General features: G+C 27.9%; 2 protein-coding genes across 3 annotated transcripts in view; one reads left to right on the top strand and one right to left on the bottom strand.

Moving 5' to 3' along the window:
* LOC111413526 (nuclear movement protein nudC) overlaps positions 1-15102 on the bottom strand; it is an 89908-nt gene that overhangs the window by 45371 nt on the left and 29435 nt on the right. The gene's annotated exons all lie outside the window — the stretch shown is intronic.
* On the top strand, positions 11634-12362 carry LOC139429806 (uncharacterized protein PF3D7_1120000-like). The gene has a single exon (XM_071196013.1). It carries the CDS (start codon positions 11634-11636, stop codon positions 12360-12362), a length of 729 nt encoding a protein of 242 aa, XP_071052114.1.

Genomic DNA, 15102 nt, shown 5'->3' on the forward strand with positions numbered 1-15102 from the left:
ATCTATGGTGGCACTGACTATGGATTATGTTATTTTGACTCATTATCATTAATTTTTATAGGAAACGTTTTTCTCTATCACCTTTAATTTTCTACTTATAACAGAATTTAACGCAGATGATTGTCAATTTTGATATTTTGAGAATTCCCGGCTTGAACCTAAGAAATGGTGATATCTATGGTGGCACTGACTATGGATTATGTTATTTTGACTCATTATCATTAATTTTTATGGGAAACGTTTTTCTCTATCACCTTTAATTTTCTACTTATAACAGAATTTAACGCAGATGATTATCAATTTTGATATTTTGAGAATTCCTGGCATGAACTTAAGAAATGGTGATATCTATGGTGGCACTGACTATGGATTATGTTATTTTGACTCATTATCATTAATTTTTATGTGAAACGTTTTTCTCTATCACCTTTAATTTTCTACTTATAACAGAATTTAACGCAGATGATTGTCAATTTTGATATTTTGAGAATTCCTGGCTTGAACCTAAGAAATGGTGATATCTATGGTGGCACTGACTATGGATTATGTTATTTTGACTCATTATCATTAATTTTTATGGGAAACGTTTTCTCTATCACCTTTAAATTTCTACTTATAACAGAATTTAACCCAGACTATTGTCAATTTTGATATTTTGAGAATTCCTGGCTTGAACCTAAGAAATGGTGATATCTATGGTGGCACTGACTATGGATTATGTTATTTTGACTCATTATCATTAATTTTTATAGGAAACGTTTTTCTCTATCACCTTTAATTTTTTACTTATAACCGAATTTAACGCAGATGATTGTCAATTTTGATATTTTGAGAATTCCCGGCTTGAACCTAAGAAATGGTGATATCTATGGTGGCACTGACTATGGATTATGTTATTTTGACTCATTATCATTAATTTTTATGGGAAACGTTTTTCTCTATCACCTTCAATTTTCTACTTATAACAGAATTTAACGCAGATGATTGTCAATTTTGATATTTTGAGAATTCCTGGCTTGAACCTAAGAAATGGTGATATCTATGGTGGCACTGACTATGGATTATGTTATTTTGACTCATTATCATTAATTTTTATGGGAAACGGTTTTCGCTATCACCTTTAATTTTCTACTTATAGCAGAATTTAACGCAGATGATTGTCAATTGTCATAATTGTCAATTGACTGATTGTCAATTGATATTTTGAGAATTCTGGCTTGAACCTAAGAAATGGTGATATCTATGGTGGCACTGACTATGGATTATGTTATTTTGACTCATTATCATTAATTTTTATGGGAAACGTTTTTCTCTATCACCTTTAATTTTCTACTTATAACAGAATTTAACGCAGATGATTGTCAATTTTGATATTTTGAGAATTCCTGGCTTGAACCTAAGAAATGGTGATATCTATGGTGGCACTGACTATGGATTATGTTATTTTGACACATTATCATTAATTTTTATGGGAAACGTTTTTCTCTATCACCTTTAATTTTCTACTTATAACAGAATTTAACGCAGATGATTGTCAATTTTGATATTTTGAGAATTCCTGGCATGAACTTAAGAAATGGTGATATCTATGGTGGCACTGACTATGGATTATGTTATTTTGACTCATTATCATTAATTTTTGTGGGAAACGTTTTTCTCTATCACCTTTAATTTTCTACTTATAACAGAATTTAACGCAGATGATTATCAATTTTGATATTTTGAGAATTCCTGGCATGAACTTAAGAAATGGTGATATCTATGGTGGCACTGACTATGGATTATGTTATTTTGACTCATTATCATTAATTTTTGTGGGAAACGTTTTTCTCTATCACCTTTAATTTTCTACTTATAACAGAATTTAACGCAGATGATTGTCAATTTTGATATTTTGAGAATTCCTGGCTTGAACCTAAGAAATGGTGATATCTATGGTGGCACTGACTATGGATTATGTTATTTTGACTCATTATCATTAATTTTTATGGGAAACGGTTTTCGCTATCACCTTTAATTTTCTACTTATAGCAGAATTTAACGCAGATGATTGTCAATTGTCATAATTGTCAATTGACTGATTGTCAATTGATATTTTGAGAATTCTGGCTTGAACCTAAGAAATGGTGATATCTATGGTGGCACTGACTATGGATTATGTTATTTTGACTCATTATCATTAATTTTTATGGGAAACGTTTTTCTCTATCACCTTTAATTTTCTACTTATAACAGAATTTAACGCAGATGATTGTCAATTTTGATATTTTGAGAATTCCTGGCTTGAACCTAAGAAATGGTGATATCTATGGTGGCAGTGACTATGGATTATGTTATTTTGACACATTATCATTAATTTTTATGGGAAACGTTTTTCTCTATCACCTTTAATTTTCTACTTATAACAGAATTTAACGCAGATGATTGTCAATTTTGATATTTTGAGAATTCCTGGCATGAACTTAAGAAATGGTGATATCTATGGTGGCACTGACTATGGATTATGTTATTTTGACTCATTATCATTAATTTTTGTGGGAAACGTTTTTCTCTATCACCTTTAATTTTCTACTTATAACAGAATTTAACGCAGATGATTATCAATTTTGATATTTTGAGAATTCCTAGCATGAACTTAAGAAATGGTGATATCTATGGTGGCACTGACTATGGATTATGTTATTTTGACTCATTATCATTAATTTTTATAGGAAACGTTTTTCTCTATCACCTTTAATTTTCTACTTATAACAGAATTTAACGCAGATGATTGTCAATTTTGATATTTTGAGAATTCCCGGCTTGAACCTAAGAAATGGTGATATCTATGGTGGCACTGACTATGGATTATGTTATTTTGACTCATTATCATTAATTTTTATGGGAAACGTTTTTCTCTATCACCTTTAATTTTCTACTTATAACAGAATTTAACGCAGATGATTATCAATTTTGATATTTTGAGAATTCCTGGCATGAACTTAAGAAATGGTGATATCTATGGTGGCACTGACTATGGATTATGTTATTTTGACTCATTATCATTAATTTTTATAGGAAACGTTTTTCTCTATCACCTTTAATTTTCTACTTATAACAGAATTTAACGCAGATGATTGTCAATTTTGATATTTTGAGAATTCCCGGCTTGAACCTAAGAAATGGTGATATCTATGGTGGCACTGACTATGGATTATGTTATTTTGACTCATTATCATTAATTTTTATGGGAAACGTTTTTCTCTATCACCTTTAATTTTCTACTTATAACAGAATTTAACGCAGATGATTATCAATTTTGATATTTTGAGAATTCCTGGCATGAACTTAAGAAATGGTGATATCTATGGTGGCACTGACTATGGATTATGTTATTTTGACTCATTATCATTAATTTTTATAGGAAACGTTTTTCTCTATCACCTTTAATTTTCTACTTATAACAGAATTTAACGCAGATGATTGTCAATTTTGATATTTTGAGAATTCCCGGCTTGAACCTAAGAAATGGTGATATCTATGGTGGCACTGACTATGGATTATGTTATTTTGACTCATTATCATTAATTTTTATGGGAAACGTTTTTCTCTATCACCTTTAATTTTCTACTTATAACAGAATTTAACGCAGATGATTATCAATTTTGATATTTTGAGAATTCCTGGCATGAACTTAAGAAATGGTGATATCTATGGTGGCACTGACTATGGATTATGTTATTTTGACTCATTATCATTAATTTTTATGTGAAACGTTTTTCTCTATCACCTTTAATTTTCTACTTATAACAGAATTTAACGCAGATGATTGTCAATTTTGATATTTTGAGAATTCCTGGCTTGAACCTAAGAAATGGTGATATCTATGGTGGCACTGACTATGGATTATGTTATTTTGACTCATTATCATTAATTTTTATGGGAAACGTTTTCTCTATCACCTTTAAATTTCTACTTATAACAGAATTTAACCCAGACTATTGTCAATTTTGATATTTTGAGAATTCCTGGCTTGAACCTAAGAAATGGTGATATCTATGGTGGCACTGACTATGGATTATGTTATTTTGACTCATTATCATTAATTTTTATAGGAAACGTTTTTCTCTATCACCTTTAATTTTTTACTTATAACCGAATTTAACGCAGATGATTGTCAATTTTGATATTTTGAGAATTCCCGGCTTGAACCTAAGAAATGGTGATATCTATGGTGGCACTGACTATGGATTATGTTATTTTGACTCATTATCATTAATTTTTATGGGAAACGTTTTTCTCTATCACCTTCAATTTTCTACTTATAACAGAATTTAACGCAGATGATTGTCAATTTTGATATTTTGAGAATTCCTGGCTTGAACCTAAGAAATGGTGATATCTATGGTGGCACTGACTATGGATTATGTTATTTTGACTCATTATCATTAATTTTTATGGGAAACGGTTTTCGCTATCACCTTTAATTTTCTACTTATAGCAGAATTTAACGCAGATGATTGTCAATTGTCATAATTGTCAATTGACTGATTGTCAATTGATATTTTGAGAATTCTGGCTTGAACCTAAGAAATGGTGATATCTATGGTGGCACTGACTATGGATTATGTTATTTTGACTCATTATCATTAATTTTTATGGGAAACGTTTTTCTCTATCACCTTTAATTTTCTACTTATAACAGAATTTAACGCAGATGATTGTCAATTTTGATATTTTGAGAATTCCTGGCTTGAACCTAAGAAATGGTGATATCTATGGTGGCAGTGACTATGGATTATGTTATTTTGACACATTATCATTAATTTTTATGGGAAACGTTTTTCTCTATCACCTTTAATTTTCTACTTATAACAGAATTTAACGCAGATGATTGTCAATTTTGATATTTTGAGAATTCCTGGCATGAACTTAAGAAATGGTGATATCTATGGTGGCACTGACTATGGATTATGTTATTTTGACTCATTATCATTAATTTTTGTGGGAAACGTTTTTCTCTATCACCTTTAATTTTCTACTTATAACAGAATTTAACGCAGATGATTATCAATTTTGATATTTTGAGAATTCCTGGCATGAACTTAAGAAATGGTGATATCTATGGTGGCACTGACTATGGATTATGTTATTTTGACTCATTATCATTAATTTTTGTGGGAAACGTTTTTCTCTATCACCTTTAATTTTCTACTTATAACAGAATTTAACGCAGATGATTGTCAATTTTGATATTTTGAGAATTCCTGGCTTGAACCTAAGAAATGGTGATATCTATGGTGGCACTGACTATGGATTATGTTATTTTGACTCATTATCATTAATTTTTATGGGAAACGGTTTTCGCTATCACCTTTAATTTTCTACTTATAACAGAATTTAACGCAGATGATTGTCAATTTTGATATTTTGAGAATTCCTGGCATGAACTTAAGAAATGGTGATATCTATGGTGGCACTGACTATGGATTATGTTATTTTGACTCATTATCATTAATTTTTGTGGGAAACGTTTTTCTCTATCACCTTTAATTTTCTACTTATAACAGAATTTAACGCAGATGATTATCAATTTTGATATTTTGAGAATTCCTGGCATGAACTTAAGAAATGGTGATATCTATGGTGGCACTGACTATGGATTATGTTATTTTGACTCATTATCATTAATTTTTATAGGAAACGTTTTTCTCTATCACCTTTAATTTTCTACTTATAACAGAATTTAACGCAGATGATTGTCAATTTTGATATTTTGAGAATTCCTGGCATGAACTTAAGAAATGGTGATATCTATGGTGGCACTGACTATGGATTATGTTATTTTGACTCATTATCATTAATTTTTGTGGGAAACGTTTTTCTCTATCACCTTTAATTTTTTACTTATAACAGAATTTAACGCAGATGATTGTCAATTTTGGGAATTCCTGGCATGAACTTAAGAAATGGTGATATCTATGAGGGCACTGACTATGGATTATGTTATTTTGACTCATTATCATTAATTTTTGTGGGAAACGTTTTTCTCTATCACCTTTAATTTTTTACTTATAACAGAATTTAACGCAGATGATTGTCAATTTTGGGAATTCCTGGCATGAACTTAAGAAATGGTGATATCTATGGGGGCACTGACTATGGATTATGTTATTTTGACTCATTATCATTAATTTTTATGGGAAACGGTTTTCGCTATCACCTTTAATTTTCTACTTATAGCAGAATTTAACGCAGATGATTGTCAATTGTCATAATTGTCAATTGACTGATTGTCAATTGATATTTTGAGAATTCTGGCTTGAACCTAAGAAATGGTGATATCTATGGTGGCACTGACTATGGATTATGTTATCTTGATCCATTATCATCAATTTGGAACCAATCAACTTGGACCTAATGGCTGGTACAACGTTATCGATAATCATCTTTTTGCATTCTGCTGCGTTTTAGACTCGATGTTTTTGGTAACCATTGTTCCTCTTACCCGGTTCTTGTTGTTTCTTTTTGTAGGTTCTTTATAAACAATTGGCCAGAGTCCTATTTTGCCGTTGACATACCGTTTTTAGCATTGTCATAGCGTGGTCTGGCCACTGCAGCTATAAACATAACTTTAGTTATGAACCGTTTGCTTTTACAGCGTCTTTCTGGTTCCGCTTCGTCCAGCGTCATGTAGTATGAGTTTCTGGTATAGTTTGTTTCATTAATTAAATTAAGATTACATTATATTATATTAAATAGATAGAAACTCGTTAATTCTCCAAACTTTCCCTAATCCATAAATTTTAGAGAAATGTATACCTTACTTTGGGACTTAATTTGGGATTAAATTTGCTTTAAAATGTTTATTATTTCATCACGATATCTCAATTCGTTCTTGAGATGCGATTATTAAAATTTCTTCTTATTTTATTATTGAAATTACAAAAATTTTAATCTATTAATTTCTAACGTTGTTCTTACATTTCTTTTTAAGTTATAATTTATTAAAATGAAACGAACCTTCGAGTCCATTTTACAAGGATTGAAGCAGTTGTAACCTCTCCCTTATTAATAAAAACCGTATAAATTTCAACTGTACACACGGAAACGTTACGAAATCGCAACGAAAACCGTACCAGAAGACCTACTCAAAGGAATTCCAGGTATAAATTAGGCGTTTGTCGGATTTAACGTCCGCTTTTTAACAAAAACTATCTCGAGTTGTACCCATTTCTACCTAAAACCTCTGGAATTCGATAAATTTAGTTCTTTTACACCATCTTAGTCAATTTTATTGATTTCTTCATTATTTTTTAATTATGTCATCCGATTGTTAATAATTTTATGACATCTTCGAATTGAAATAATACGAAAACAGTAATTAAAATTTATGTTATTCGTAGCGCTGTAAAGAAAAAACGTTAATTTCGATTGCGAGAAATAGGAACGAAACGAATCCTGCGGTTTCCATCCGTTTCGTTTCTTTCCTTTAATAAAAGGGAAAAACACGCGGGCAAAGCGAAAACGTATAAAAGATTAAAAAGGAGAAACGAATAAATTGTGTCTTCGTGTCCTATTTAAGCTAGCGAAGAGCGATTGAAAAATTTATATTTTTACATGAAAACGGTTAAAAAAACGGGATTAATTTTAAAAAGCCACTGACACCGAGTTATTTAAATGCAGTTAGATCAACAATAGAACACATAACTGCATATGTAATCTTCTTTTTCTTTAATTCTTTCACATATTGCACAATAAAGTAGGGATTTTAAATATTTAGTGTGGCGTGTGAAGATGTGGTAACCGTTCGAGTTGATTACATCAATTATCGTTATAATTTTTTGGTGTGTATAATCAAAGCTAGTTTATTCACCGTAAAGGTTAAAATTGAAATGAAACGGAAAAGGTTTCGGAAATATTTCGAAATAAATAATAAGGTGTAAATTACGGGTTAAAAAATTACTCAAATTACCATCTTAAATCATTTTCGATGAGATATCCGATAGAATACCGTTCGATAACGTCAAGTTCATCGTTTCACTAATATCTCAATTCTTTCTTGAGATACGATTTTCTAAAATTCGATTTTTAAGTTATAAGTAAAGGTGTAGAGTTGCATTTAAAAAATCGTAACAACTAGATTTATGGGAAATAAGAAATTATTTATGGTACACCTAATCTTGATTAAATTTGCTTTAAAATGTTTATTATTTCACAGCGATATCTCAATCCGTTCTTGAGACAATCATTTTTTAAATGTCAATTATTAAGTAATAAATAAAGATGCAGAGTTGAGTTTAAAAAATCGTAACAACCAGGTTTATGGGAAATAAGAAATTATTTATGGTACACTTAATCTTGATTAAATATGCTTTAAAATGCTTATTATTTCACAGCGATATCTCAATTCGTTCTTGAGATAATCATTCCTTAAATTTCAATTTTTAAGTAATAAATAAAGATGCAGAGTTGAGTTTAAAAAATCGTAACAACCAGGTTTATAGGAAATAAGAAATTAGTTATAGCACATTTAATATTGATTAAATTTGCTTTAAAATGTTTATTATTTCATAGCGATATCTCAATTCGTTCTTGAGATAATCATTTTTTTAATGTCAATTTTTAAGTAATAAATAAAGATGCAGAGTTGAGTTTAAATAATCGTAACAACCAGGTTTATTGGAAATAAGAAATTATTTATGGCACATTTAATCTTGATTAAATTTGCTTTAAAATGTTTATTATTTCATAGCGATATCTCAATTAGTTCTTGAGATAATCATTTTTTAAATTTCAATTATTAAGTAATAAATAAAGATGTAGAGTTGAGTTTAAAAAATCGTAACAACCAGGTTTATGGGAAATAAGAAATTATTTATGGCACACTTAATCTTGATTAAATTTGCTTTAAAATGTTTATTATTTCATAGCGATATCTCAATTCGTTCTTGAGATAATCATTTTTTTAATGTCAATTTTTAAGTAATAAATAAAGATGCAGAGTTGAGTTTAAATAATCGTAACAACCAGGTTTATTGGAAATAAGAAATTATTTATGGCACATTTAATCTTGATTAAATTTGCTTTAAAATGTTTATTATTTCGTAGCGATATCTCAATTAGTTCTTGAGGTAATCATTTTTTAAATTTCAATTTTTAAGTAATAAATGAAGATGTAAAGTTGAGTTTAAAAAATCGTAACAACCAGGTTTATGGGAAATAAGAAATTATTTATAGCACATTTAATATTGATTAAATTTGCTTTAAAATGTTTATTATTTCATAGCGATATCTCAATCCGTTCTTGAGATAATCATTTTTTTAATTTCAATTTTTAAGTAATAAATAAGGATGCAGAGTTGAGTTTAAAAAATCATAACAACCAGGTTTATGGGAAATAAGAAATTACTTATGATACACTTAATCTTGATTAAACTTGCTTTAAAATGTTTATTATTTCATAGCGATATCTCAATTCGTTCTTGAGATAATCATTTTTTAAATGTCAATTTTTAAGTAATAAATAAGGATGCAGAGTTGAGTTTAAAAAATCATAACAACCAGGTTTATGGGAAATAAGAAATTACTTATGGTACACTTAATCTTGATTAAACTTGCTTTAAAATGTTTATTATTTCATAGCGATATCTCAATCCGTTCTTGAGATAATCATTTTTTAAATTTCAATTTTTAAGTAATAAATAAAGATGCAGAGTTGAGTTTAAAAAATCGTAACAACCAGGTCTATGGGAAATAAGAAATTATTTATGACACATTTAATCTTGATTAAATTTGCTTTAAAATGTTTATTATTTCATAGCGATATCTCAATCCGTTCTTGAGATAATCATTTTTTAAATTTCAATTTTTAAGTAATAAATAAAGATGCAGAGTTGAGTTTAAAAAATCGTAACAACCAGGTCTATGGGAAATAAGAAATTATTTATGACACATTTAACCTTGATTAAATTTGCTTTAAAATGTTTATTATTTCATAGCGATATCTCAATCCGTTCTTGAGATAATCATTTTTTAAATGTCAATTTTTAAGTAATAAATAAGGATGCAGAGTTGAGTTTAAAAAATCATAACAACCAGGTTTATGGGAAATAAGAAATTACTTATGATACACTTAATCTTGATTAAACTTGCTTTAAAATGTTTATTATTTCATAGCGATATCTCAATTCGTTCTTGAGATAATCATTTTTTAAATGTCAATTTTTAAGTAATAAATAAGGATGCAGAGTTGAGTTTAAAAAATCATAACAACCAGGTTTATGGGAAATAAGAAATTACTTATGGTACACTTAATCTTGATTAAACTTGCTTTAAAATGTTTATTATTTCATAGCGATATCTCAATCCGTTCTTGAGATAATCATTTTTTAAATTTCAATTTTTAAGTAATAAATAAAGATGCAGAGTTGAGTTTAAAAAATCGTAACAACCAGGTCTATGGGAAATAAGAAATTATTTATGACACATTTAATCTTGATTAAATTTGCTTTAAAATGTTTATTATTTCATAGCGATATCTCAATCCGTTCTTGAGATAATCATTTTTTAAATGTCAATTTTTAAGTAATAAATAAGGATGCAGAGTTGAGTTTAAAAAATCATAACAACCAGGTTTATGGGAAATAAGAAATTACTTATGGTACACTTAATCTTGATTAAACTTGCTTTAAAATGTTTATTATTTCATAGCGATATCTCAATTCGTTCTTGAGATAATCATTTTTTAAATGTCAATTTTTAAGTAATAAATAAGGATGCAGAGTTGAGTTTAAAAAATCATAACAACCAGGTTTATGGGAAATAAGAAATTACTTATGGTACACTTAATCTTGATTAAACTTGCTTTAAAATGTTTATTATTTCATAGCGATATCTCAATCCGTTCTTGAGATAATCATTTTTTAAATTTCAATTTTTAAGTAATAAATAAAGATGCAGAGTTGAGTTTAAAAAATCGTAACAACCAGGTCTATGGGAAATAAGAAATTATTTATGACACATTTAATCTTGATTAAATTTGCTTTAAAATGTTTATTATTTCATAGCGATATCTCAATCCGTTCTTGAGATAATCATTTTTTAAATGTCAATTTTTAAGTATTAAATAAGGATGCAGAGTTGAGTTTAAAAAATCATAACAACCAGGTTTATGGGAAATAAGAAATTACTTATGGTACACTTAATCTTGATTAAACTTGCTTTAAAATGTTTATTATTTCATAGCGATATCTCAATTCGTTCTTGAGATAATCATTTTTTAAATGTCAATTTTTTAGTAATAAATAAAGATGCAGAGTTGAGTTTAAAAAATCGTAACAACCAGGTTTATGGGAAATAAGAAATTATTTATAGCACATTTAATATTGATTAAATTTGCTTTAAAATGTTTATTATTTCATAGCGATATCTCAATTCGTTCTTGAGATAATCATTTTTTAAATTTCAATGTTTAAGTAATAACTGAAGATAAAGAGTTAAAAAATCGTAACAACCAGGTTTTGTTATAACAAATTGTTGTAATCTTAGTACTTCGAAAATTACTATCTTAAATCATTTTCGATAAGATATCCGATACAAAACCATTCGATAACATTAAATTCATCGTTTGAGTGCGTTAAAATTACATAAAAATGCCGTTTTGTGCACCAATTAAATCAAGTAAAAGTGCGAAAAACAAAGAATTAGAAGACTTAAAATATTATTTTGATAACATCTTATTGCGCACTGAAGATATTTTAAGGAAACAGAAGAGTTTAAACGATCAAAGTGATGTAAAAAGTGATATTAAAACATCAAAAACTAATTTACTTGATACTGAATTGGTTTATAAAGATATAGTTTCGAATTTAAATCAATTCGATGGTGAATTTAAAAAGGTGTGGGACAAATTGGCAAAATTAAAAATCGAAAACAGTGGTTTAAAACAAGATTACGATTCTTTATACGAAGAAAAATCGAATTTATTTGAAAAGTGTGAAAGCTTAGAAAGCGAAGTGATCAATTTGAGGCATAACAATTTGGTTTTGGATGTGAAAAATAATCCGAATCGCATTAATAAGGATAAAATTGAAAAAATCGAAGATGATTACGTCGATTTGTACGGGACTTACAAAGAAACGATCCGGGAAAGTCAAAAGAAAATGGAAATGATGCGGGAACAATACGAAAAAAATTCTGAGGAGCAAAAAGAAAAAATTGACGAGCTTAAAAAGCAATTGGAGAATATGAAGAATATTCAACGTGAGTTTGCCGGGGAAATTAAGCGGATGGGAGATGAATTTCAAGAGAAAGAGCAGATTATGGTGCAGGTTATTCAAAAGTTGCAGGAAGAAAATAAAAGTTTAAAAGAAAAAAATTAATTTTTTAAGTTAAGTTGTCAATAAAAAGTTAAGTTTTTAAATATTAATTTTCATTTAAAATATAATTTAGGGTTTGTATAAATTGTTTACACTGTAAACATAAAATAACATAATACACAGAATCAAAATGAAAATGTTTTTCTTTGCAATTACTACCAGTGTGTCCTGAACGCAAATAATTGAAACATAAGTTTTTCTGCTTAACTAAATTGTATCTTTCATCGTGCGATAGTTTCTTGAATTTGTCACACTGACACGCTGTGATTTCTCAAAAACTAAAAGTTATTTTTCAAAACGGATTGGTTTATTGGAAAGAAGACACTTTTATTAACACTTTGGGAAATTTTCATACTCATATTCCAAGAAATGGATTTTATACGAATTTTTAAAACTTAATCGAACAAAATTGCAAAATTCGAACAAATTGTCAATTATTTCAAAAATTTACGTCTCAAGAACTAAAAGTGATGTTTCAAAACGGCTGTTTGCATTAAAAAGAGGATACTTTAATTAATAATTGGTGATATTTCCACAAGGATCCATCAAGAAATGAATTTTATAGCGAATTTTGTAAGTTATAGATGAAAATTGCAACATCAAAAATTTTATCAAAACTTCAAATATTGTTTTCTCAAAAACTAAAAGTTATTTTCGAAAACCGGTTATTTTATTGGAAACAGGACACTTTTATTAACACTTTGGTAAATTTTCATACTCATGTTCCAAGAAATGGATATTATACGAATTTTTAAAACTTAATCGATGAAAATTGAAAAAATTGGTGGTCATTTCAAAAATTTATTTCTCAAGAACTGAAAGTGATTTTTTAAAACGGCTTTTTGCATTAAAAAGAGGATACTTTAATTAATAATTGGTGATATTTCCACAAGGATCCTTCAAGAAATTAATTTTATAGCGAATTTTGCAAGTTATCGATGAAAATTGGAACATCGAAAATTTTATCAAAACTTCAACTATTGGTTTCTCAAAAACTAAAAGTTATTTTTCAAAACGGGTTGGTTCATTGGAAAGAAGATACTTTTATTAACACTTTGGGAAATTTTCATACTCATATTCCAAGAAATAGATTTTATACTAATTTTTAAAACTTAATCGAACAAAATTGCAAAATTCCAACAAATTGTCGATTATTTCAAAAATTTGTTTCTCAAGAACTAACAGTGATTTTTCAAAACGGCTTTTTGCATTAAAAAGAGGATACTTTAATTAATAATTGGTGATATTTCCACAAGGATCCTTCAAGAAATTAATTTTATAGCGAATTTTGAAAGTTATCGATGAAAATTGCAACATCGAAAATTTTATCAAAACTTCAAATATTGTTTTCTCAAAAACTAAAAGTTATTTTTCAAAACGGGTTGGTTCATTGGAAAGAAGACACTTTTATTAACACTTTGGTAAATTTTCATACTCATATTCCAAGAAATGGATTTTATACGAATTTTTAAAACGTAATCGTTTTTGAATTTTACTCGTAATTTGAAAAAATTGTCGATTATTTCAAAAATTTACTTCTGAAGAACTAAAAGTGATTTTTCAAAACGGCTTTTTGCATTAAAAAGAGGATACTTTAATTAATAATTGGTGATATTTTCACAAGAATCTTTCAAAAAATGAATTTTATAGCGAATTTTGAAAGTTATCGATGAAAATTGCAACATCGAAAATTTTATCAAAACTTCAAATATTGTTTTCTCAAAAACTAAAAGTTATTTTTCAAAACGGGTTGGTTCATTGGAAAGAAGACACTTTTATTAACACTTTGGTAAATTTTCATACTCATATTCCAAGAAATGGATTTTATACGAATTTTTAAAACGTAATCGTTTTTGAATTTTACTCGTAATTTGAAAAAATTGTCGATTATTTCAAAAATTTACTTCTGAAGAACTAAAAGTGATTTTTCAAAACGGCTTTTTGCATTAAAAAGAGGATACTTTAATTAATAATTGGTGATATTTTCACAAGAATCTTTCAAAAAATGAATTTTATAGCGAATTTTGAAAGTTATCGATGAAAATTGCAACATCGAAAATTTTATCAAAACTTCAAATATTGTTTTCTCAAAAACTAAAAGTTATTTTTCAAAACGGGTTGGTTCATTGGAAAGAAGACACTTTTATTAACACTTTGGTAAATTTTCATACTCATATTCCAAGAAATGGATTTTATACGAATTTTTAAAACGTAATCGTTTTTGAATTTTACTCGTAATTTGAAAAAATTGTCGATTATTTCAAAAATTTACTTCTGAAGAACTAAAAGTGATTTTTCAAAACGGCTTTTTGCATTAAAAAGAGGATACTTTAATTAATAATTGGTGATATTTTCACAAGAATCTTTCAAAAAATGAATTTTATAGCGAATTTTGAAAGTTATCGATGAAAATTGCAACATCGAAAATTTTATCAAAACTTCAAATATTGTTTTCTCAAAAACTAAAAGTTATTTTTCAAAACGGGTTGGTTCATTGGAAAGAAGACACTTTTATTAACACTTTGGTAAATTTTCATACTCATATTCCAAGAAATGGATTTTATACGAATTTTTAAAACGTAATCGTTTTTGAATTTTACTCGTAATTTGAAAAAATTGTCGATTATTTCAAAAATTTACTTCTGAAGAACTAAAAGTGATTTTTCAAAACGGCTTTTTGCATTAAAAAGAGGATACTTTAATTAATAATTGGTGATATTTTCACAAGAATCTTTCAAAAAAT

This window comes from Onthophagus taurus, chromosome 5 (assembly GCF_036711975.1).
Source record: "Onthophagus taurus isolate NC chromosome 5, IU_Otau_3.0, whole genome shotgun sequence".
In the NCBI taxonomy this organism is placed as follows: domain Eukaryota; kingdom Metazoa; phylum Arthropoda; class Insecta; order Coleoptera; family Scarabaeidae; genus Onthophagus; species Onthophagus taurus.

Bases quoted from the DNA above. Each gene is read 5' to 3' on its own strand.
- LOC139429806 (XM_071196013.1), top strand. From the start codon at position 11,634: ATGCCGTTTTGTGCACCAATTAAATCAAGTAAAAGTGCGAAAAACAAA.